Here is a 22890-nt window from a genome sequence, read left to right on the forward strand (position 1 = left end):
GTAAGATGCATACACTTTCCAAACATCTCTTAAAAATAGCTTTCACTGTCACTGTAGCATCTTAATTCTGAATAATCTCACAGTCCTTCTGCAAATCTGTGCATATAGTAACAGAGAAACCACCTACTTTATCCTCTTGAACTGCACAATATGGATCTGGGCATGAAAAAAACTGGGTTTTGGAGTAGGGCTCTGCTTTGGCAGTGAGGCTGTCTGGGGGACTAGTGAGAGCATTAACGCTTGCATTAAATATTAAAGTCAGCTTTCACAATACTTGCTTATCTTTTCAAAAAGGCTCCGACATCCTTGGTTTGGAATTTGCTCCGTGGTGCAAAGCGCCGGCACAAATCTTGGGAATCCTCTGCCAGGAGGTGGAAGTTGTGGAAGGGGAGCCAAGGCGAGCATTCCCCGTGCTGGGGGACAGTCTGTGCCCGGACCTTAGCCCCAGGCTGACCAGAGGGGCCCTAGGGTGAGCACAGAATCCCAGGATATCCACAAGGACCACTGACTCCAACCCTTATGGCCCATACGGGGATCAACCTCACACCCTTGGCGCTGATGCCCAGGAATGGATGGGAGCCCTGGCAGGGATAAGGGAAGGGCGAGCCCGTGTATAAATATCTAAATGGGGGTGCCAAAAGATGGAACAAGCTCTGCTCCGTGGTGCCAATCACCAGAACGTGGCACAATAGGCAGAAACTGATGCCCAGGAAGTTCCACCTGAACATGAGGAAGAACTTGTCCAAGGACGGAGCACTGGAGCAGATTACCCAGAGAGCTTGTGGAGCCTCCCTCATGGGAATATCCCAGCCGTGATCCCGTGCTCTGTGCTCGCGGCTGACCCTGCCTGAGCAGGGCGGTGTGCCCAGCTGCCCCACCGCGGCCCTTCCACCCTGACCCGCGCCGCGGGCCCGGGAGCCGCGGGCCCGGCCGGGGGCGGGACTCGAACCCGCAGCCTCGGCGCTGCCGCCGCATCGCCGCCCGGCGCAGCCGCTAGATGGCGCCCCCCCAACGAGCAAGGCGGGGGCTCCGCAGCGCCCGGGACGCCCCTGGCGGCCGCGCGCCGCCGCCGCACCCGCCTTCCCCCAGCGGCGCCGGCGGCCATGGCGGTGCGCGCCCACGTGACGGCGCGGCGGCCAATGGGAGCGCGGCAGGGGGGCCCCGACCGCCGTCCCTGTGGCCGCCATTAAAGAAAAAGGGTCTCGGAATTACCCGGGAGCCGGATCCGCTCCCGCTCCGGCCATGGGGGACCCGCGCTGAGGCTCCCGCCGCCACAGGATGCCGCGGCCGGGCAGCCGCCGACAGAGGCACCGCTGAGGGGAGGCGACGCGCCGGCGGGGGCTTCGCGGCACCGACTCCGCCAGCAGCGGCAGCGGCGGCGGCCGCCGCGTCCCTGTGTGTCGGCGGCGCCGGGAATTGCGGGGCTCCGACCCCTTCGGGCTGAGCAGAGCCCGGGGCTCGGCCGCCGCCTCCCCGCCCTGCCCAGGAGCCTCGGGGAGGGGGCCCTCCGCCCACCGCCCCCGCGGGGACCCGCACCTGAGGAGAGCGAGCGGTCTCGGGGCTCCCCCGCCCCCCCCAGGACAGACCGCTCCGGCCGAAGACGATCGTTCTTTATATTCCCCCCCCACACCGCCTTTTTTTTTTTTTTTTCTTTCCCCTGTCTTGGTTTTTTTTTTTTTTTTTTTTTTTTCCCCTTTATTTTTAAAGGACCGGCCTCGCAGCTGAGCTGGTCCCTCCCCGCCTCGCCGCCCCCCCGCGCCCAGGGGTCTGGCGGGGGTCGCTTCCCCCTCCCCGCGGTGACTCGGCGCGGTCCGGGCTCCCCTGAAGAGACTTTGCGGGGTCCTCCGGCCCCCGAGGACAGCTGGGGGGGACCAGGCTCCCCGAAGACACTCTGCGATTTACCGCGTCCTCCTCCCCCGAAAAGGCTGGGGATCGGCCTCCCGGAGACTCCTCCATCCTTCCCCGAAGAGACTTCGAGGGTCACCCGCAATTTCCTCCTTCCACCCTTCTCCCCCTCCCTCCTTTCCCCACGGAAAGAATTTTTACCCAGCGGATGATATTTTGGTTTCGCCCTCGCTGCGAAGAGTATTTCGTTTTGGGGAGGGGGGGTTTCCACACGGGAATTTAATCCCCCGCTGGGCTGCTAAGGAGACTTTTGCGGCCTTTCTCTCTCAAGGAATACCTTCCCCCCTCCCCTGCCCCCGCAGATGTTTTTTTGGGGTACACCCCAGGAAATTTTTCTTGCTCTGCCTTTACGAATTCTTCAGACTGGCCTTGCTTCTGGCCCCTGAAGTTTGTTTTTATGATTTTAAATTTTAATTTATTTGGAATATTTTTGGAGCAGGGGAGAAGAATCTGACCCCCCCACACCCTGTTGCCCTCGGACTCCGAAGAGACGAGCCTGGATTTTTCTCTCTCCCACGGCCAATCGTTCCCAGTCATTCCACAATTTGCCCCTTTCTCATCTGATGACTAAAGGAACAGGAGGAAGCGGAGGGGGGGTTCTGGATTAATTGCCCCCGCTGGATTATTTATTTTTTTCCTGCTTCTCTTGCTTGGCATCTGAGAAGAGAGGAAGGAGGGATGTCAACTGATTTTTACCCCTAGCCCCCCTGGATTAATTACCCCATTTTTATTCTCTTGTTGGATCAATTACCCCTTCACCTTACCTCCTCTCCCTCCCCTCCTTATGCGAACGAGAAGACAAGAGGAACAGGGAGGATTTTGATCTTAATCTCCCGTCGTTGGATTACTTACCACCTCCCTCTTTCTGTTCTCCTCTTCCACGGCGGCTTTACACCCCCGTTTGAGCTCCAGAAGACGAGAAAATGTTCTGAGTTCCTCCTTAATTTTTTTTTTTAATTTTTTTTTAAATATATTTTTTACCCCCCTCTCCCATACCTCTCTCTCTCCTCGCGGGTTATTTCCCCTGCCACTATTTCGTGTGCGTGTGTCTGTAAATCCCTTATTTAATTGTATTATTATTTGTGCGTGTGCAGAGCCCCCCTCCCCCTTTCCCTCTCGCTGTCTGTCTCTCCCTCTCTCCCTCTCTCTCTCTCTCTCTCTCTGTCTCTTTCTTTCTTGTCGGAGGCTGTGGGATAATGGCGTGTGGGTTGTGGCTGTGAGGATGAGTTCCTGCTTCGTGCCGAACGGGGCCAGCCTGGAGGATTGCCATTCCAACCTCTTCTGCCTGGTGAGTGTCGGCCCCCGGCGCACACACGCCCGGGGCCACCGAGGGAAGGGCTCGGAGCTCTGGGGGAGGGGGAAGGGGCAGTGGAAGCAAAGCAGCCATTTTTAGCAGAGCTTCTGCTGGATGAGCCCTCGGAGTAGGCCCTGCCTGGAGCAGCCAACTCTCCCATGCCCCTCTGGTTCCCCTCCATCGCTGTCTGTCTCGCCTCGCCCCTCCCTCCGCTTTCTTCCTGGATAGTAGCCTCCCTGCAACTCGCCTTTTCCTTCCCTTTCCGTGCCTTCCAACTTTTCCTCCTTTCTCCCTATTCCTGCCTCTGAGCGTGGTATTTCTCGCAGGGGAAGGGATCTGCTGCTCCTCCCAGCCCCACATCTCGGGGAACTTTCTCTTTTCCCTCCCCACTCGTGACATCCCAGACAAATCCGAGGCGAAGCCTCCTTTCTTCCTCGCTTTTAAACGAATCCCTTTCCTTGCTTGTGTTTATTCTGGAGGGCTGCTTTTGGTGATGCCCTCCCTGTCTTGTGTTTTGATGTGCACCATTTTGTAGTCTTTTTTTAACCCGAGTATCAAATCGCTCACAGTGTTGAGTTTTGGTCGCTCCGAAAGTAAATTCGATATAACTGGACTGTGATGCAATTTTTTGGTGGCTGTGCTGAGCTGTTTCATCAGCTTTTAATGCAAATGAGCTAATCTTAGCTGCCTGCCTGATATTTATGATTCTAGAGATTGTTACAACAATCCTGTGCCAAGCTGTGGCACTCATATTTTTGGACGGAGGGGAATCTGGTTAGCCTGACCGTGTCTGCAGCCTGCATCAGGCCTGCAGCTCCATCTTAATAGTGCAATTTTAAATCTGAAAGTCTTTCTAAAGTAGCAACTGTTGCAGGCAACCTTTCATCTAAATTGCTCTCCTGCTGAAGGTAGGGAGGCTGCCATGTTAGGTTTAAATGTTGCAGTAATCTTTTGTGTGTTGTCATATTGGGAAGACAAAAAATAGTAACTTCTTCACAAATGCCAGCCTGCCTTGCTCTCCCTTCCCAAAGAGAACCCGGGGCAATGCCTCCCCTACCTGCCTTAAGGTGAGGTGCTCGAGTGAAAAACTTAGTGCTAGAACTTGGTGTTGTGGTGTAGATAATCCAAGAATTGTCTGCTTCCCATTACGCAGAGTAGTAACTCTTTCCCTGTGTAAAGTCAAATTAATTTTTGCCTAGAAGGGGGTTTAGTGGATCATAATCAGTGTGGATGAAGGTCTAATGTGTAATTGAATGATAAAACTAGGATTTAAATTCTAGAAATGTGGTGTGAGGAATGAAAAGTATGATAGCTCTTGGTAAAATCGGTGAACACGAGAGCCTTCCTGGGGGAAATACAGAGAATTTTTTACAATGGAGAAACTTGTGAAATTTTCCAGAGTGGTAGATGGCTGGAAGAATGTGTGATTTACTGTATCACCTATTTCCATGGAGTAATCTTGGATGGAAAAGGCAGTGTTTGCATAAATAAGCAAAAAGAAAGATGTTCCTTGACAAGGCAAGCGTTTAGGAGATTGGACAGTTGCAGTCTGTGAATAATAACATTGCTCACTTGTCTTTCACTCTTTTACTTTAAATCAAATCTGATTTTTCTCTGTATAACCTTAAAGCTGCAGCGAAAATGAGCAGCTCTTGCTTTACTGCAGTTATTTAATGAGCTATTAAACCAGGATGCCTGATTGTTCCCAGTTTATCTCCTAAGGCACACAAAATTTACCAACATGGTTCCCGTTAAATTCTGGGGGGTTAATCCTCCCTTTCTCCCCGTGCCATCTCCTTGTAGCAGGATGTGCTTGCTGGAGGTACCTGCAACCTGATTGTTCTTTTCTCTCCCCCAGGCTGATCTAACTGGGATTAAATGGAAGCGCTACGTGTGGCAGGGCCCAACTTCTGCCCCCATTCTCTTCCCGGTCACGGAGGAGGATCCCATCCTGAGCAGCTTCAGCCGCTGTCTCAAGGCCGACGTGCTCAGTGTCTGGCGCCGGGACCAGAGGCCTGGGCGCAGGGAGCTCTGGATATTCTGGTGGGGGGATGACCCCAACTTTGCTGACCTGATCCATCATGATCTCTCAGGTAGGAGCTTGGTCGTACCTTCCTGTGGTCACTGAAACATCCTGGTACTGCTGATATCTGTACGAGGTGGAATGTTGTCTCTAGAAAAGAGAAATTTGTTGCTGTTACCCTCACCAAATTATTACAGCAGTGATCAACCATCCCCTCTGTGTTCAGCTCACCTTGGACTGCTGGATTTTCAAGAAACAGGGGGTTTGCTCCCCACTTGTTTTCTTGAAAAAAACAAAACACAAGCTTATGAGTTTTGGCAACTTCTTCATGAGAAAGCTGTGCTGAAAGCTGTGCCTGTGATTCACAAGTGATGGCTTACACATGTTTTGATAAGATCCCTTTGGGATCTTGGGCAATTAGAGTTTTCAAATTCAAATAGTAAAGTTCATTTTATTATGTAATAAGAACTGTAGAGATCTGGGCAGCTCTTGAACCATTCGGAATTGTTTTGGTTGGAATTCACACCATCAGTGAGAAGCCATCAGTCAGAAGGAGGCACCTGGAACTAACCAGCTGTTTCCATGCAAAAATCTGTAAACCTTCAGTTTTTATGATTCCTCTCCCCCCTTTTCCTGGTGCTCTGAACCTGCTTTCAAACCCAGCCTTTTGAAAGACTGACAATATTTGTATTTCTCAATAATGTTGTACTTCGAATTTGGCACCTTCCTTTGGAAATGTTTACTTGTTGAGCTCAATTCCCCACGTAGATGGTTTCCAGCTGCTTATCAGCAAGGTGACGGAGTTAGATATTTAAATTGGGTGAGTCTAAAGGTGAGACTAAACTAATTCTAGGGGAGAAAAAAACCGACCAACAAACACATCACTCTAATTTCCTTTCAAATAATGTACAGTATTCAGATTACTGAAGTGTAAAATGAGACCAAGGTTTGGTGACCTGGTAACCAGAAATTGTTAATGCTGCCTGTGTGTGTGGATAAGCTGGAGAACAAACAGGAGTTTAAAGTGCCACTGAGGAAGTTGATTTGAAACAATTTAATAACGTGTGGAATTTTCATACAAAAATACTGTGATCTGAAAAACAATTGATGCACTGAAATGATGTTTACTTCTTTGAATAGTTGACTTCAAAGATTGGGCTGTTGCTCCTATTCCTGTCTGTCCTGGAACTACAAACTTTGCATTTTAAATGGCACTTACACTGGAGTTTGCTTGATATTTTAGTGCATTTAAGGCTTCCTTATTTTGACCTATAAATAACCTCAGTTTTGACCTGCAGGGAACATCCTTTGTGTGTCTGAGATCTAACTTAGACCCAGTGCTGGGTGTTTTTGGCCTGGGCCTGCCCTGAGCCAAGACCAACACTTGTGTGGAAGGACCTGTGTGAATTTTGTGTGCTCTTGGCTGTGGGATTAAATCAAGACAAGTACGTTTTGAATGGGAAATCCAATGAAGTTTAAGCCACTTGGAAAGTGCAATTTTGTGCTACCTAACCATTAAAATTATTTGTTTGAGCAACTTTCTTTGCCTTCTGTTGAGTCTGTCTCCTGGTGATTTAGCACAGAGGGACCTTTTGAAAACAGTGGTGGTTTGTAGCTGGAGTTTGAGATCAGCATCGTGTTTGTGCTTGTACAGAATTACCCTTTTGCACAGGCAGATAAGCAGGTATCATCCCAGGGACTTACCAATTCTTAACCTCTCTTAGGGTATAAGGGAGAGATAGTGGAGGATTAGTCTCCCAGCCATGTCTTTGGGTATTTTCTTTGTTCAGGTCACCTGTGGGTGCCTGTGCTTCCACAGAGCTGTTCCACACGTGTTCTGTGTAATGCTGGTACTCCTGAGGCTGTCACCTGTGTCTGGGTGTGGGTGTGTCTGACACCTTGGGCTTTGCAGACACATTTTTGTCCTCTTTTAATGGAAAAGAGACATCATAATCTGTGAGTGTGTGTGAGGCTCTTCTGCCCAGGAGTTGATACAGATCCTCATCAGATGGATTGTAGAGGAGGTGGCTGAGCGGATGCCCACATCTGCACTTTTTCTCTTTGCTGTTACACAAAATCTTAACGTGGATCTCATAGAAGAGAGAATTATGGCTGAACCCAAACAATGTTATCTGACCTTTGTCGTAGCCTAATGGATTTTTTCATCGGTGGACAATTTCTCCTGGTAATTCACACTGCCTTGTTCTCCCAATGATTGCTTGTAACATTTTCAATGGGAATGATAAATGACTTCTTAGTACAGGCTTGTTACCTGCAAAATTGATTGGAAATTGTTTGCTGCTGGAGGTTGAGGTGTTGCCTCATTTAGAAGTTTGCTGCTGGATAGGTGAAGGATTGTCCTGGAGGATGGGGAGAAGGAGCAGCTTCTCCCTTAGTGCCTTTGGACAGATTTCTCCTGGGGAAGGGGCCCTTGAGAGAGCCCTGGTTAGAAATCTGCCAGAGCCACGTTAGTAACTCTTGGTTCTGGCTCCCTTTGGTATGAAATTCTGCCTGTTAAAGAGAGGTTGGTATTTTGACAGTTTGTGACTTTTTTGGTGATGTGTAGTTCCAGTGAACAATGGGTGTTCAGTGACTGGAACACATCTTGGTTATCAGCCCTGAGGGATTTGAAAAATGTCAGCCTTCCAGAACCCTTTTGTCCCCTTCCCAAGATCCCTCCAAAAGGGGATGTACAGGGTTGTGAATGTACAGCTACGGTGAAAAAATAAATGCTATCTCTGTGTTCAGCTGTACCTTCTAGAAGTTCACTCTCTGCCCTGGAGTCACGTTTGAATCCTGCTCATGGCTGTGTCGGAGTTCTCATTCCAAGCCTTGGCTAAGTGTCTTGTTGATGGTCAGGGATTGTTGTTGCCTGGGGGCATGTCAAAAGGAGACTTGTTCAGAGATGCTGATTGATCAGGAATATTGACTTCACTCAATCATGTTTTTTTTTCCCTTCCCTAGGAACCTACTTACTGTACATACAGCCGAAAAAACAGAAGTCTATTTCTAACCCAACGTAGCTAGAGGCAGACAGAAGTTAGTGAAATGTTATTTTAGCCTCTAACAACCTCAAAGGTTATGTTTTTGTTCTGACGGTGAGGCTTGATTATAGTAATTCTTGCAACTCAAACCTTAAAGTAGGATATCTCTTCCAATTTCAGAAGGCAATGGTCTCTCACTGCTCTGATCAGCAGTTGTTTTATTAGAAAGGTTCTTTCTTATTTTCATGTGGCTACCTCTACACTTGGATTATTTTTTTTTTAAATTGACTGTAGATGATTTTAAACCTGAGAACAGTCGGGTATGAATTATGTACAAGACATAGTCCCAAGGAAATGGTTACAATTTGATTAATGCTGGGATAGGGGAATGCTGCTATATGGCTTTGACCTTCAAATTGCATCTTTTAAATGGTGAGCTGCAAGATGCATCTTCTTCATTCTGGTGTCTATTAGATTTGGTTAATTTACTTTAAAGATTAAAGAGTTGTCTGTCATATATGAAGATAATCAGTTTTTGTTTGCTGAACAATCTTGCTCATGCTTCTGTGAGGGGGAAATGTATAAAAATATTGCGGGTTGGAGGAGAGCTTGGAAGAATCCTGATGCTTGTTTGTGTGGTAAAAACAGTCCTGGCACCAAAGACTAATATGTGTTGTGTAGTTCTCGATGCATGTGCATTATAGATCAAATCCCTGTCCCCAAAAAATCAGTGAGATTGTGCTGATGTCAGCACTGAGTGTCTCATTACTCCAGGACAATGGAAACCAGAGGATGAGCCAGTTATCATTCCAAGGGGCTGCAAACCCTGCCAGTTGCAAGGAGTTGGCAAAGGCAGCTTGGAAAAGAGTTCAGCCAGTGATGCTTTTTTAAAATAACAATTGCTCCCTAAGATCGTTTAACTCCTACAGGAAAAAAAAAATACAAAAGGAAAGGATGCTTTTAAAAACATTTTGCACCTGATGTGAGCACGGTGAGCTGCAGCCCCTTGTCTGGGAAGGATCTGTGTGTTCTGTGTCAGTCAGGAGAGGCATTCCAAGTGTTCTTGCTGCATTGATGCTTCAGCATTTCTTTAGTCCTCCATGTTAGAGATGTAGCCACTTAAGCAAAACTGCTGATAAGCATTATGCAAAAATTACTGGAGCAGTTTTATCAAACTTCTGTGACGTGCTGTGAGCTCAAAGGTGACAAAGATTTAACTTTTTCCCCCCTTTCTTTCTTGACCAACATGGGTGTGAAATCTCTGTGGAATCAGGTGAAAAATGCTTTGTCACAGGCAGTGAGGATTTGGCATCATGTCATGTTGGTTGTGTGTACAATGTCACATGCATAATGACCTGGATAAATCAGAACACTGAAATATATTACTTACACTGTTACATGTACCTGCATATGGAATTACTCAGTGAAGGAGGAGGACGCTGGGTCATTTAGCTGGGAAGTTCCTCAGCTTTTCTTGTGGCTGTGTAGCCCAGAGCAGCCAAACTTACACCCCACAAAGAGTGAGGGAGAGCAGTTACCTTGTTATCCTTTTAAACATCCGTAGCTACACTCTTACAGAAAGGTTCTAGTTTTAAATTGTCAGTATTTAGAAAATATTCTGCTGGGTAGAGAGCATGAAACCTCTATGTGTGAGACTGGTAAAGGGCAAGCAGCAGAAAACCTAACCTGGAATGGTGCTGGAGTATTTTCAGTGTGGTATTTTGGACAGTTTGGGTATCCAGAGTCTTGTATTTAGATTCTGTTCAATGACTGGAGATAAGAGATACCACTCTATTAGGAACAAACTTCAGTTGTCTTACTCAGATTCTTAAATTGATATTTTAAAATTGTATTGGTCTCCTTTTTTCCTGCAAAATCTGTTGCTTCTCACTTGTTTCATAAGGGATGTAGGCCCCCAAAACAGTATTTCAGTAGCTTTGCTGTGTAATTCTCACTTTGAGCAATTTAAGGTATTTTAATTCAAAAATCTGTTTTTTAAATAGAAAACTTTTACTCAAAGTGTTTCTGTCATATCATTACAATATTGTGTACTGCAGCAATTTCACATTGCTTTGCTTATTTACTTCCCTTGGAATCTGAGGTTTATATATGAAATTTGATTTGTATATCAGGTTTGTGTCAGTGTTTTTATAACTGGCAAAGTCACATAATGTCAAAAAAGGGAGCCTGTGAGGTAAGAAATGCTTCCAAAAGACAAGTCTCAATCATGATATGAAAGAATGGATTTTTTCATAAATCCTGTGTAATTGAAGTAATTGGGGGGGATTGTAGTCCAAAGTGGAGGCTTTGTTTCTTTGCATAGTTTATTTTAGAGGTTCATTGAGCATTAGGAAGATATTTTTAATGGTGTGGTAAACACTCAGCCTGTGTGAGAACTGGTGCTTACTGGTGGTCTGTGTGTTAAAGGAAGGAGGGAAATCCATGTTCTTAAAAGTCTCGTTAAAAATTGTATTTTCAAGTCTCTGTATTTACAATATAGATTTGTCATTATATAATATATATATTACTTCTTAGAAATCCTTGATTAATAAATTTGGCTAAAGATCTGTGAATAACAATAGGCTTTAAAAAACTGACATGAATTAAATTGTAAGGTTTAAAGATACTCCTATTTCAGAATTCACTAAAAATTGCAAGAGTTTTATATTCTCAGGGTGCTCCAAATTTTTTCTTCACTTCTCCAAGAGCAGCACACAGACAGAAGGGCGTAATCAGTAAAAATGAACTTTACTGGTTCAGGTGAACTGTAGGAAGAATGGAAAGGAGAACATAGAAGTACTGAAGGCAAGTGGCCTCCAATAAAATTGGAAATATCAAAAAGGTGCTGACTGAAAAAGTTTATTTATGTGTAGTATGCAAATTGCTTTTTCCTGGCCATTGTTTCCATAAATTCTTCATTCCCTGATAATTTTTAGCTTCATTTGAGGAAAACTGTCTAATATGTGATGTAAAGAGAGAGGGAGCAGTGGGATATGGGTATAAATTGTTTAATGGATTGACATAAAGATAAGTGTGCTGGGGAAGAGTTGAGTGCTTTGGACAGCTGAGAGAACTCATCAAAAATAAAGTACTTGTAACCTTCAGGTTGCCAGAGCACTTTTGTGGATAACACTTGTCCAAAGTGAAATTGTGGCTTAGCACCTTTTGAAAATGAGTCAGCAACTTATTTTGCTTTGTTACCATTATCAGATTGAACATTTGAATTTATTGTTTAAGGAAGATTAGAAGACAAAAGTGCCTCTTCCTCTCCCCCTCTTTTTAATGAATGGTTTGCTGTGTACAGTTTTCTATTAAGTGGGAGGGGTTTTCTCATGTTGAGAAACAACAGTTCGAATTAAGAAGAAAAATAGTTGGCAGATGTGAGCAGATGTCATGTTTGCTTCTCTCCACCACTAAAAATGGGGGAAGGGGAATGACTAAATAGGTTTCAGAAAGTCACAGAACACTTACTGCTGGGTTTTTTGCATGAATTTGAATAATGTTCTGAAATGAGGGTTTCTTGAACTCACAGCTTCTTTTACCTTCCCTTTCTGTGGCAAGGTGCACTTCAGTCAGAACAGGTGGTCCGGGTTTGGGTCCTGGTGAGCAAACACTGGAATTTTAATTGTGATTTCCATCTCACACCTTATACTTTCCCCACATAACACACTCAACTAAGGACTCTCTGGTTCAGTAATAATCCAAGGGAGGAGAGCTTTCAAGAGTTACATCTTGAGGCAAGTTCTTGCCTGGAAACTTGCTGATCATGGTAAAGGAAGCACCTGAGTACAGAGAATGGAAACCTCTCCTTTGTGTCCACAGTGTGACCATCAAAACACAAGACTGGTGTTACTTCAGTCTCTGCAATTTTGGCATCTTCTGTGTCATTGCTACACTAACATGCCCAAACAAAATTAGGCATAGAACTGGAATTAGCTCCTTCCATTCCCTCTTCTAGAAGGTCGTGGATGCAGGGGATGTGCTTGGAAGGATTCCTTGAAATGACAAGAGCCGTGTACAAACCAAGTCTGTAACCTTTGAAATGGTGTGGAGTTTATTGTGCAGGTAAAGTCCAATATGACTGAGCTCTGGAGTTAATGTTTGCTCTGCTGAGCTGCTTTTTGGCCCCGCTCTGGAGCAGAGTTGCTGCCTGTGGGACAGGGCTGTGCCTGGGCATCCACCAGGGCTGGAGCTGGGGAACAGCCTCTGTGCTTGGCACGGGCACTTTACACCCTTTGACTTTGGACTTTTGTTGCTTTTTGTTACAAGAATGGTGTATGATGTTTCTTTAGTGAGTTACTGTGTTATCTTGTAGCTTTGCAGTTTTTGAAAACAAGCTTTTGCTGAACTCCAGGCTGGGGTAAGGTGGTAGGGTGGGAAAGGCGTGGTGAGGTCTCGGCTTTGGGAAATGCTGCTCCTTGTTTTTCCTTGTCTTACCCAGAAAATTATTTCATGGAATGATTCATCTGTAATGATGCACACCTCCTCTTTTATAAATGATGGGGCAGGTCTGTTTATTCTTATTCTGTCCCTCAGAGTTACCGGGAGTAACTTTCCTTTACTCACAATACTGCTCTTGTGTGAAAATGTACTTTTCCCTATGTGGAATATAACAAAACACAAACATGGTCACCACATTCTGGTTCCAATAGCATTGAAATTCCCTTCTCTGTCATCCTTGTCTTAAATATTGTTTATTGTAATAATCTGTAAGGTTTTTTTTCCTAATTAAAACTCTTAGGTGTCTGGTTTTCTAGATGCTCTCTAATTTAAGGATACCGAGACTTTAGTTAATAATATTGCAACCTTTTAAGCTTGTAAGTGGCTTCCAGAGAAAGGTGAAGGGGCTTATTTCCAAGGGGGATTTAAAATGCAAGGACTTGGCTGTGTTGCTGAGGTTTTCTGACCATGGAGCAAAGCAGTGGAACCAAAATGCTCTGTGAAGGAGAGGTGAGCAGGCAGGGCACTGCTGTCAGACCTGTGGTGCTGAAGCAAAGCTGGACTCAAGCTCCAGTCCCTGGAGATGTGCAGGGACAGTGAATGTGACAGATGAGCAACCTGTTCTCACGTTGGGCTCTGTGTGGAGGTTGGAGCAATGACCTCCACAGGTCCCCTCCGACCTAAATTATTCCATGACTATCCAGAGACTGGAGTAAAAATATGTCTCCTTATCTATGTCAGACAAACTTCTCGTCTCTGCTGCTACCTGGAGTATAAAAGCAATGGCATTTGAAGAGTAACTCTGCTAGGTTAGTCCAAGGATACCAGGAGCAGATCCTTAGGGATAGATGTAAAACACAAAATATGAGGAATTAGAGCCATAAAGGTAAGATCTGATTGCCAGTGGTTTAAGGACAATATCTCAAGCTTTATTATATTATCCTCCTTATTAGTGTTGCTGGGGATGAGTGATATCAGATGTATCCTGAGAGACACCCCAGGAACTTTCAGGTGTTCCTTGTTTTACCTGGCTAAGGGAATTCTAGTGCCAGTGCTGCTCTTGGGACCAGTGCTTGTGCTTTGAGGGCCTCTAGACCCCGTTCAAACGCTGAGCAGGAGCCAGAGTGGTGGAAGAGTTTGCAGTTTCTTGTCATAAATCTTGCTTTTCCATTTGGCAAACCAACTTGGCTTGTGCAAGTTGCATTCCATGCCTGTGTTTGATTTGTGGGGCACAGAAGATGTCAGTGTTTGACTTCAGAATCCCATTGGTAGGAACTGGGCTTTGTCTTGCTGATTTTTCTCTTCTGTGTGTACACCAGAAAGCAGGGCTAGGCTGCTTAAATATCTTCATTTTTAATGTTGAATTAAAGAGATTAATGACAGTTTTGAGTCTTCTGAGGAGACTCAGATTGCTCTTACCAATATTCTGAATCTGAGTATTTTTTGTCATCTCTAGCAAATTGTTGATCATTGAAGGTCAGTTGATTGCTGACTTTTGTTCCCAGCTTTCCTCAGTCAATGCTGATCAAAAGACACCAGGATATGTTAAAAGTCTGGCTTTGGGAAATTTATTTTTAAGCCTAATTGTCACCTAACTCTGCAGGATGAGTAATTCAGACTACCCAAAACACGAGCCACTTCACAGACAGATCACACAGTGCTTTTGCAGGCTGAAATATGTAACGTGCTGGTGCTACTTGTTTCCTTTTGTGTACAAATAACTGTTGAATCTTCTTTCCTTGTGGGGGCTGAGATATTTTTATAGCTGATCACATTTAGCAGCTCTATTATAAAGTAAGTAGAGTTATCTGAACATTACAGGCTGGTTTTGGTTGCATGTTACGCTGTGAATATCTTAAAAACTTGTGGGAGAGAAAAGGGCATTGTGATATGTCTGAAATAAGAGGATGGAATTCAGTGCTGATTTCTGCTTTCCCTGTGCCTTGCAGAAGAGGAGGATGGGGTTTGGGAGAATGGGCTCTCCTACGAGTGCCGCACTCTGCTGTTCAAAGCCGTGCACAACCTGCTGGAGAGGTGTCTGATGAACAGGAACTTCGTCCGCATCGGGAAATGGTTTGTGAAGCCTTACGAGAAAGATGAGAAACCCATAAACAAAAGGTAGGAGGCTTTATTTTGCTTTATTAGAGAAGTTGGAGGGTCTATTCTTTGTGCTACAAGAAAGGTTTAATTAAAAGACTCCTATGCATGATTTATTCTGGAGCCTGGGTCTCTGCGCTTTCTTATTTTTCTGCCTTTTTGGAGTTCTTCAAAACTTTCTTATGATGAAAGGAAGTAATGCTAAATGTGGTAAACAATGTCTTCTGTGCTGCCCATGTCCAGACCATGGATAATGGGGAGGTTGGGAAAGAAGGTAGAGCCTTCTAGAAAGGAAGAAAAAGATACCTGAATGAAGAGATATCTGCCCTGGACCTGCAGGTTACTGGGACTAATTCTGCTTGCAAACACCAAGAAAGACTCATTGTAGAGAGCTCTTTGCAGATCCCACCTGAGCTTTGGATAATTTGCATCCTATGGGAGATGCTGAGCATTTGGAATGTCAGCTCCTGGTCAGAAAGAGGATGGTGTCTGGGAATGCTGGTGTTAAAAGAATCCATGTGGCCTCCACACTGAGGGGGAGGAGGGCAAGGAGAGAATTTTTGATCTAAATTGGAAGGACTTCTTCTCATGGTTCTAACGTGGTTTGACACGGTCTATGTTGCCTAGCAATAAATAATGAAATGAATAAAAACTAGGTTAGCTGGAACAAGTTTAATCGCTGTTCCCAAATCAGCTTTTAAAATCCAAAGTAATTTAAAGCTTAGATGATGGGGTTTTTTGTGTGGCTTTTTGTGTGTGTGTGTGTGTTTATGTATGTGTTAAATCTTGCATGCAGGAAATTTTAAGATCAGTGGCTTTGCTTTTTGGGTGTGGAGTTGGCCATTGTTGGCATCTTCTGCAATAAATTTAAACTTGAAAGAAATTTAGAGGCTGTTTTGGAGCAAAAGAAGCAGAAGCACATGTTTGTGTGTGTTTCTATTAGTAGTTGTGAACTGCTGCTTTTAATTTATGTATAAACTTGTCCTTTAGTTCCAGGCATTTCTTTCTCCACCCTGGCCAGGGCAAATGTTTCCTCTCCAGGGTGTCCTTGCCCATCCATTTTTTTTCTGTGTGTTGTTGCTATAAATCAATAGTAAGAAGTTTACTTTTAACTATTTTGGCCAATATCGTGTTGGCACAGTCTGGGCTTTCCTCCTTTGAGGAACTGGTTTACCAAATTGTGATTTTAAACTAGCATTAGTTATGTCATGGATTCTCTTGGAGTAATTCTGTAAAGCTCTAGAGCAGCTGGAAAAGCTGATGAAAGCTTTTAAAATAAAATAGCAGTGTTTGTTTAATTTGGAGGCTCTGCTTCTTTTTTAAAGAAGGTCAGAATATCAGCATGCTTGATGCAAATAACTGAAGGAATTGTGTGCTTACTCACACAATTTCATCATGTGTAGCCCGGAACTACTGGAAAAATATGTAAAAAGCTTTGGCAGATCTGTGCAAGATATTTTATTGTTGAGAAATTTCAGTATTTCCTACCAGATAGCTCGATACCATGTGATGCTCCGAGCACTGGCTTTTATGGAATGAAGTGGGGGGAATGGTTAACAGATGTGTATTCTCGTGGCAAATTTGGCTCATCCCTTCCAGGAATATCTAGAATTGGGATATTCTCTGCTCTCAGGAAAGTTGGGCTCTTCAGAGGTGTCACTTCAGGCCTGTGGGAGAAACCCAAACACTGCCATGGGTGCTTTGTGATGCCACCTCTGTAGCTCCAGTCTGGAACACTCTTCTAGTAAAAGGAACATTTCTCTCATGGCAAAAGTTAAATGTGACACTGCAGCAAGCCCCACATAAAGAGACTTGTAGCCAGCCTGGAAAAAGCTCTGAATGTTGCACCTAGGGTGCTGATATGTTTCCTACCAGACAGTTGGTCTAGGACTAACAAAAACTAAACCTTAATACAACTTCTGCATATTTTTCATTCCTTAGGATCCATTTAATCAGCCAAACCTATACAAAGTTTATAATTTCTTTTGTAGATGTGGCTGACTTAATTAAAAACCAAACTAAACTCCCAACAGCCCCTCTTGTGTTTGTGAGTACTGATGCACATATCTTAAGAATCAGTTTTGAAGCTGTATTTTTGTCTTTCATCTCATATTACTTGTGGTGTCTTTGGGACTGTTCTTTGCATTAAGGTTCAGAAACCCTGTGAAGGAATTCCTGTGCCTATGTAATTTGAGGTAATTTGGTATCCTGGGGATGTGAAGTTTGCTACCAGTGTGCTTTGGATCATAATTTATCTCACCCTGCACTTTGGGGCTTGGCCAGCCACTCTAGAGACTTGTTCCCTGTGTTTTACAACTGCAGATTTCAATCAGGTTGGTTGTTCTTGCTGGAAATCTTTAGTTTCAAGGAATTTGACTGGAAATGGAGCAGTCAGTGCCCTTGGTATGGAGGTGACTCCTTCCCCTGGGCTTTCTGGGGCTGTGGCTGAGCGACCTGCGGGACCTCAGCCCTGCTCTGTCCCTGTCTGTCCCTTTGAAGGATGTGCAAATAGAGCTGTTTCTTTCATTTGAAGCTGATCCCGTCTGGATTTTTCCGAGTTCTGTTTGAAAGCATGTGCTTCCAGAACGGGAGATTTTCTGTGCTCTGCTCTCCCAACAATAGCTGTCGGTGGTGGCGCAGCAGCCAGGAGGCTGTGATTCTAATAGGTGTTGGGCTGTGATAACAGCTCGTCCAGCAGCTCTGGCTTCCTGTCTGTTGCTGTGGTGGGGTTTTTTTTTCCTCCTTGTATAAGGTTATATTGAAAAAAAAAAAAGTTCAGGTCATTGTACATTTAAATTTTAAAAGGCCAGTCCCAAATGTTCATAATTGATGCCGGTGTGGCACATGAGCAGATGACAGGGAAGTCAGAATGAAATAGTTTTGAGTGTTCACTGTTTAATGATGTGACTCCTAAACAAATAAACTTATTAAACTAACCTCTATTATATGATATCTCTTAAAAGTTTTGCTGTGGGAGCCTCAGCTGTTTGCGTTGTGCAGTCACGTGCTGCGAGGTAACAACCGTGACCTGCTCTTCCCTCCCTCCCCTGCTGCTCCCCAGTCTAAAACCAGCACTGAGGAAAGTGAGACACTCGTGGATGGGCTGAAATTTGATCTCAGAACAAGTCACACGATTACCCTGCCTGGGGAAACTCTCTGAGGTTTTCACGTCTGCTGGTTCCACTCCTGGTGGTAGATGGGGCAGGGATGGAGCAGCTCCCTGAAGGGAGGGGGGCAGTGTGTGCTGGGGTCTTGTTTCCCATTTTTAAGTAGGTGATTTCAGTTTTCCAGATGAATAAAAGACTAAAGAGAGGATTTTGCTAATGGTCTTTGCAACTAAGCAAAAAAAAAAATCGTCTCTGTCACAACCTGTTTTGGTCACTTGGAGACTACAGACGCTCAATAATGGGGTTTAAATGAGTACACATTAAATTAAAATTTGACAAATAGGAATGTCATTCTCTTTTCTCCTTTCCAACCAATTGTGTTGGTATTGCCACTTTCAAGAATACGGTTGTGTATGGTTTATTCCAAAATCCCCTCAAAAATGTGAGATGGAGACTGTGATCTGCTTCATCCCACTGTCTGTCTGCCTGTGCTGGTTGCACTTCCTTTGGGTGAGACTGTTCCTCTTACTCATTAGTGCATTAGTGGGGTATACCTGGAATAAGTATGATTAGGAAACCCGTCAGATTAAATACTAGTTTGATCAAATATGACACTCCTAATGAAGCACAAGTACCAAGTGTTTGTGTGAGGGGCATCTCTTGAAGTTTTTTGTAATAATTACAACTTGCTAAACTTTAACACAATTGAAATAGCAGTAAGCAAACAATTGAGTAATCCTGAATTTGTGGGTGGATCTGGTAGACAACTGAAAGTCTAGAATGCTAAAAGCTGCTATATGACTTTCATGGTTGCTTTTTTTTCCCCCCTTTGTAATTGGGAAATAATGTAGCCAGTTGCAGTGGGTGGCAAAGCAGAACTTGTGTCTGATAAGTTCACTTAAAAATTGTGAAAAAGCACCAGAGAAAAACACCACACACCCAAAACAAAAAACACAAAAAAAATACCCCACAAGCCACTTGGAAATTCATAAGTGATAAGGTTATCATAACTTGCTGTACAGGTTTCAGGGTAATTCTGTTTACCACAAGTCTGGGTTCAGGATTTTAGAAGGCCAGGGCACCATTCTCTTTTTTTTTTTTTTTTTTTTTTTCCATGGAAATACTATTTGAGCTATGTAAATAACATGTAATGTAAATAATAAGTATATAACTTCGTGGGAAATGACTGCTGTAAAATATTCTAGATGTCAATTTGGTTTTATTTGACACCTCTGTACATGTAGCTATCTTGTTTTGAAGGTGTGCTTATCATGGTTCTGGAGAGAGGTTTTTTTTTCCCTCTTTACCTCATCTTGCCATGAGGAAGAGGTGGAACTGTGGGTGTGATTCCTGAGCGTGGTGCAAGCCTGGTGGCAACCCTGCAGTCTGGAATTGGGATGGCCATGGCTGCACTGTGTGTTTGGGGAATATTTTTTTAGTTTGGGCCCTGGAAATGGTCCTGCTGTGCCATCAGAAATATTTGTGTTGCCATTGAACAGCATGGATGGGATCAGCTCTTGCCTGGCTGGTCTTCACTGCCCTTAAGACAAAGGGAATGTTGCTTTTGGTCTTTTTCAACCCACATTTCTGCCTCATCCCCATTTGCATCCCTTTTTCCCAGTTCCCATGGTCGTCTTTCAGGACGTCTTTCAGGAACAGAAAATTTTACTTCTTGATCCCCTGGGATGCTGCTGGGAATTATTACTAAGGAATAGAATAAGATTTCTGGGTGCTAAAGCTCAAAAATTCCTTCATACTTGAGAGAGTTAACTACCAAAACAAGGTTCAACCACAGGTTTTGGGTGTATTTCTGTCTATTTAGTCTGAAACCAAGTGGCTCTTCCCTGATAGTGCTGGAATATTTTCTTTTAAGGCTGCTCAAGTCTTTGCAGTGTAAATTTCCTCCCTATGTTAATCTTTAAATCAAACAATGTCAACATTTTTTTACAGCAGCTCTAATGAGGCTGTTCTGGCATCATGTCCCGGCAGGAGAGCAGGTGATGTTTTTCCTTTTGCTGTAGACAGCTGGAATTGAGAGCTGCTGTAAGTAGGACAGTGCAGGATAAACAGCAGGAGCTGAGAGCATTGATCACATGATTGTCTCTTTGGAATATTGGGTTGCTAGAGAGACTACAAGCAGACAAATTTAGCACTTTACATCACAAAGCAGTTTTCTCTTATTTAGCTTAAATTACACTGGTAGTTGGTTCATCAGGAAAAAGGAAAAAAATGATATGGCTCTTGGTTTTTAGCTTTCAACCATAAATCTGCTCTTTTTGTTCACTGAACAATAAAATAATACAAAAGCCATACAGATACTTCAGATTTTGTTAGATCACAATTTTATAATGCATTTCCATTTTGAACTTTGAAAAAATCTGGCTTAACAAGATGTTTGTAAATGTTTCAGAATGGGAAAGAGCAATACAGGGAAAGCTGTTCCCCTGGCTTTGGAACACAGGGATGTTCAGCTATTATCCTGTTCCCAAATATGTTCTGGTTCCTTATTCTTTATAGCACACGTATCTTTCCCTGTGAAAGCTCAAGCTCAGATAATTGAGATTTGCAGCCTCGAATTAAAGGATGCTAAAATACAAGGTGACAGGTTTATTAGTCTCATTTAAGTTCTGAAATACAGGAACGTGAGCAAACTCTTTTTGTAGTATTGTTTGTAGTTGTATCTAGAAAAATTTATACCTTTGTGTGTGTATATAACCTTCTTGCTGCCTTCTGAAAAAAATCAGTTTGCTTCCTTTTAAAATATCATGCTGGAGTTTTAGTGTGTATAAAAGTAAAATTGTTTCTATTGGGATGAAGCTAAGCCTATTAATAATGAAGTTAATTTAAAATTTAGAAGTCTAAGGCAGCTGTGGCTTATTCTGGAATACAGGTTGCTTGCTACATTTATATTTGTTTTAGTGCACATAACTCAGTTATGGAATAAATAAATATTTTTAACTCAGGTCTAAGTCAAATCAAAACATCCTCAGCCACAAAGAATGCTTTGGAGAGCCTTTTGACAGGAGTCATTAATGATGTGCTTTGAACTGGAAGGGTTTTTTCTACTTTGCTATTAGCTATGTTTTTCTGCTTTGTGTTATCATCAAAATCAGCTTTCTGCTGTATTTCCCTTCCTGGCCATGGGGAATTACTCAGGGATGCTTGGAAGAACATCTCTGCTCCATGGCTTTGTCCAGAGTGAGAGAAGCAGCTGGAATTTCAGCTCTGGATGCTTCATTTATGATACGGAATGTGCAGCTCTCCAGCTGCTGTAGCGTTGCATTTGCTGAGGTTCTTTGCACTGGTTTTAGTGTTTCACTTATTTCCTATTTTGCTGATCACAGCACAAGCACACTGAATTTCCTGCTCCTTTGTAGTCAGAATTAAGACTTGGGAGGTTTGGCAATTCAGGATTGTGGATGGTGAGTGGGAATTGAAGATGCCCCATTTGAAATAGGATGGGATTTTGGAGCAGCAGAGGTGGGAAGGAGGTGGAGAATAGGCTTTTCCTCAGTACCTGCAACGTTCCAGCTGCACCTGGAAGTGTGGATAGTCCCAAAGAACTGTTCTGTTGTATCCCAGCTTGGTTAAAGGGCAAAGAAAACAAAAAACAAAAGAAGGGTCTTAGGGCTTTGGGGGGGGGGGGTGTCACCTTAAACCTATTCACATTTTTATTTCTGTTTAATTATAAGACTCTGTTTTCCAGCCCAAGAATTTACTAGAGAAGGGAAGTGTCACATTTTCAAAAGGAGGTTCTTTAATGCTTTGAATTTATTTAAGTGGCACCCAGAACTTGTCTGTGGTGAAGGACAGCTCTTGGGGTGACTGAGAGTTGGGAGCTCTCAGGTCTGTGGCTGCTGCTGGCAATTATTGTCAGCCAGTCCTGGTGTTGATTCTTGGGGAAAATGCCCCAAGGATTCTGGGCACTGGGCAAGATGTACCAGTTTTTGGCAATCATTTTATAACAGACTGAAATAATGGTGCAAATTAATTAATTACATAGAGCCTTACCTCAGCTGATGTGTTTGTGCTCCTAAACAAACAGTGTGTTCTGCCCCACTGGAAGGGAAATGGTGGGATCAGAACTGGGACAAGCATTAGTCCTGGAACAGAAATTCCAGTCTGCACTGTCTGTTTCCCTCGTGTAGGGAGTGGCAGTGAGTGTGTGTAGTTTATAAGGATTCAGTAAATATTTTGGTTGGGTTAGCAGTGCTTTGGCAGTGTAAGGTGCTCCCACTTCAACTCAGAAGTAATTCACAAAGACAGCCTAGGAAAACAGGAGATAGTAATTACATAAAACAAACATTTTCTCTTTCAGCTGAAACATTTGGATGCCTTTTTTTTTTTTTAATTTACTATCAGAATGTGCTTTTAGTTGGAGCCTTCCTTGTGCTGGTGCTGTCGGTGTTGAGGGGAGGTGATTTGAGTGTGGATTAGTGGGGTCCTAATGAAGCACTTTAAAGATCTAAAGCTCTACAGAAGTCCTAATGTGGAGACAAAACCAGACCTAATTACCTTTTTATCAAGAAGATATTTTCAGATTTGCTAATGGAAACCTCCTGTAGATGTGGATTTTAGTGTGGTTTCCCCTCCTACCCTTCAGTTACTCTTAAAAAGGTAGAAGGAGAAATTGTATTGAATTTGTCCACAGCAGCCTCTGTTTTTTTCCCCCCATTAAATCATAAGCCTTTGTCTCTGAAACTAAAACATCTTTGTTTTGTATGATTAGAGGGAAGAGGGAGCATGGGGGAATCAAATGGTTTTACACAAATGTATTTTAATGGAGTGTAGGTAAGGATTGAAGGTTGCTTCAAATAGCGTTATTCCCAAGGAATCTCTTTCTTATTTTATCTTTTATTTGTTTTTAAAGTTGCTTTCAGGATTGGGCCTCAATCTAACTGAATTCTGGTGTGTTCAGATCAAAAATCATAAAGAATGCTTTTTCTGATGGCACTTCATATCTATTCAGAGATCAGTTGGAAACTGGATTATTGATACTTAAATTCTGTGATGGGGACTTGAAATGAAATTAATTAGAAA

At 43.7% G+C, this 22890-nt stretch overlaps 1 protein-coding gene across 1 annotated transcript in view; it reads left to right on the forward strand.

Annotated features, from left to right (window-relative positions):
* Positions 1-2752: 2752 nt before the first annotated feature.
* MED13 (mediator complex subunit 13) overlaps positions 2753-22890 on the forward strand; it is a 50330-nt gene continuing 30192 nt past the window's right edge. The window contains exons 1-3 of the mRNA XM_069033713.1: positions 2753-3193; positions 5058-5292; positions 14596-14764. Coding sequence (XP_068889814.1) covers positions 3128-3193; positions 5058-5292; positions 14596-14764 — 470 coding nt within the window. The 5' untranslated portion in view covers positions 2753-3127. The remainder of the gene's footprint in view (positions 3194-5057; positions 5293-14595; positions 14765-22890) is intronic.

The sequence above is a fragment of the Aphelocoma coerulescens genome, chromosome 19 (assembly GCF_041296385.1).
Source record: "Aphelocoma coerulescens isolate FSJ_1873_10779 chromosome 19, UR_Acoe_1.0, whole genome shotgun sequence".
Taxonomy (NCBI): Eukaryota; Metazoa; Chordata; class Aves; order Passeriformes; family Corvidae; genus Aphelocoma; species Aphelocoma coerulescens.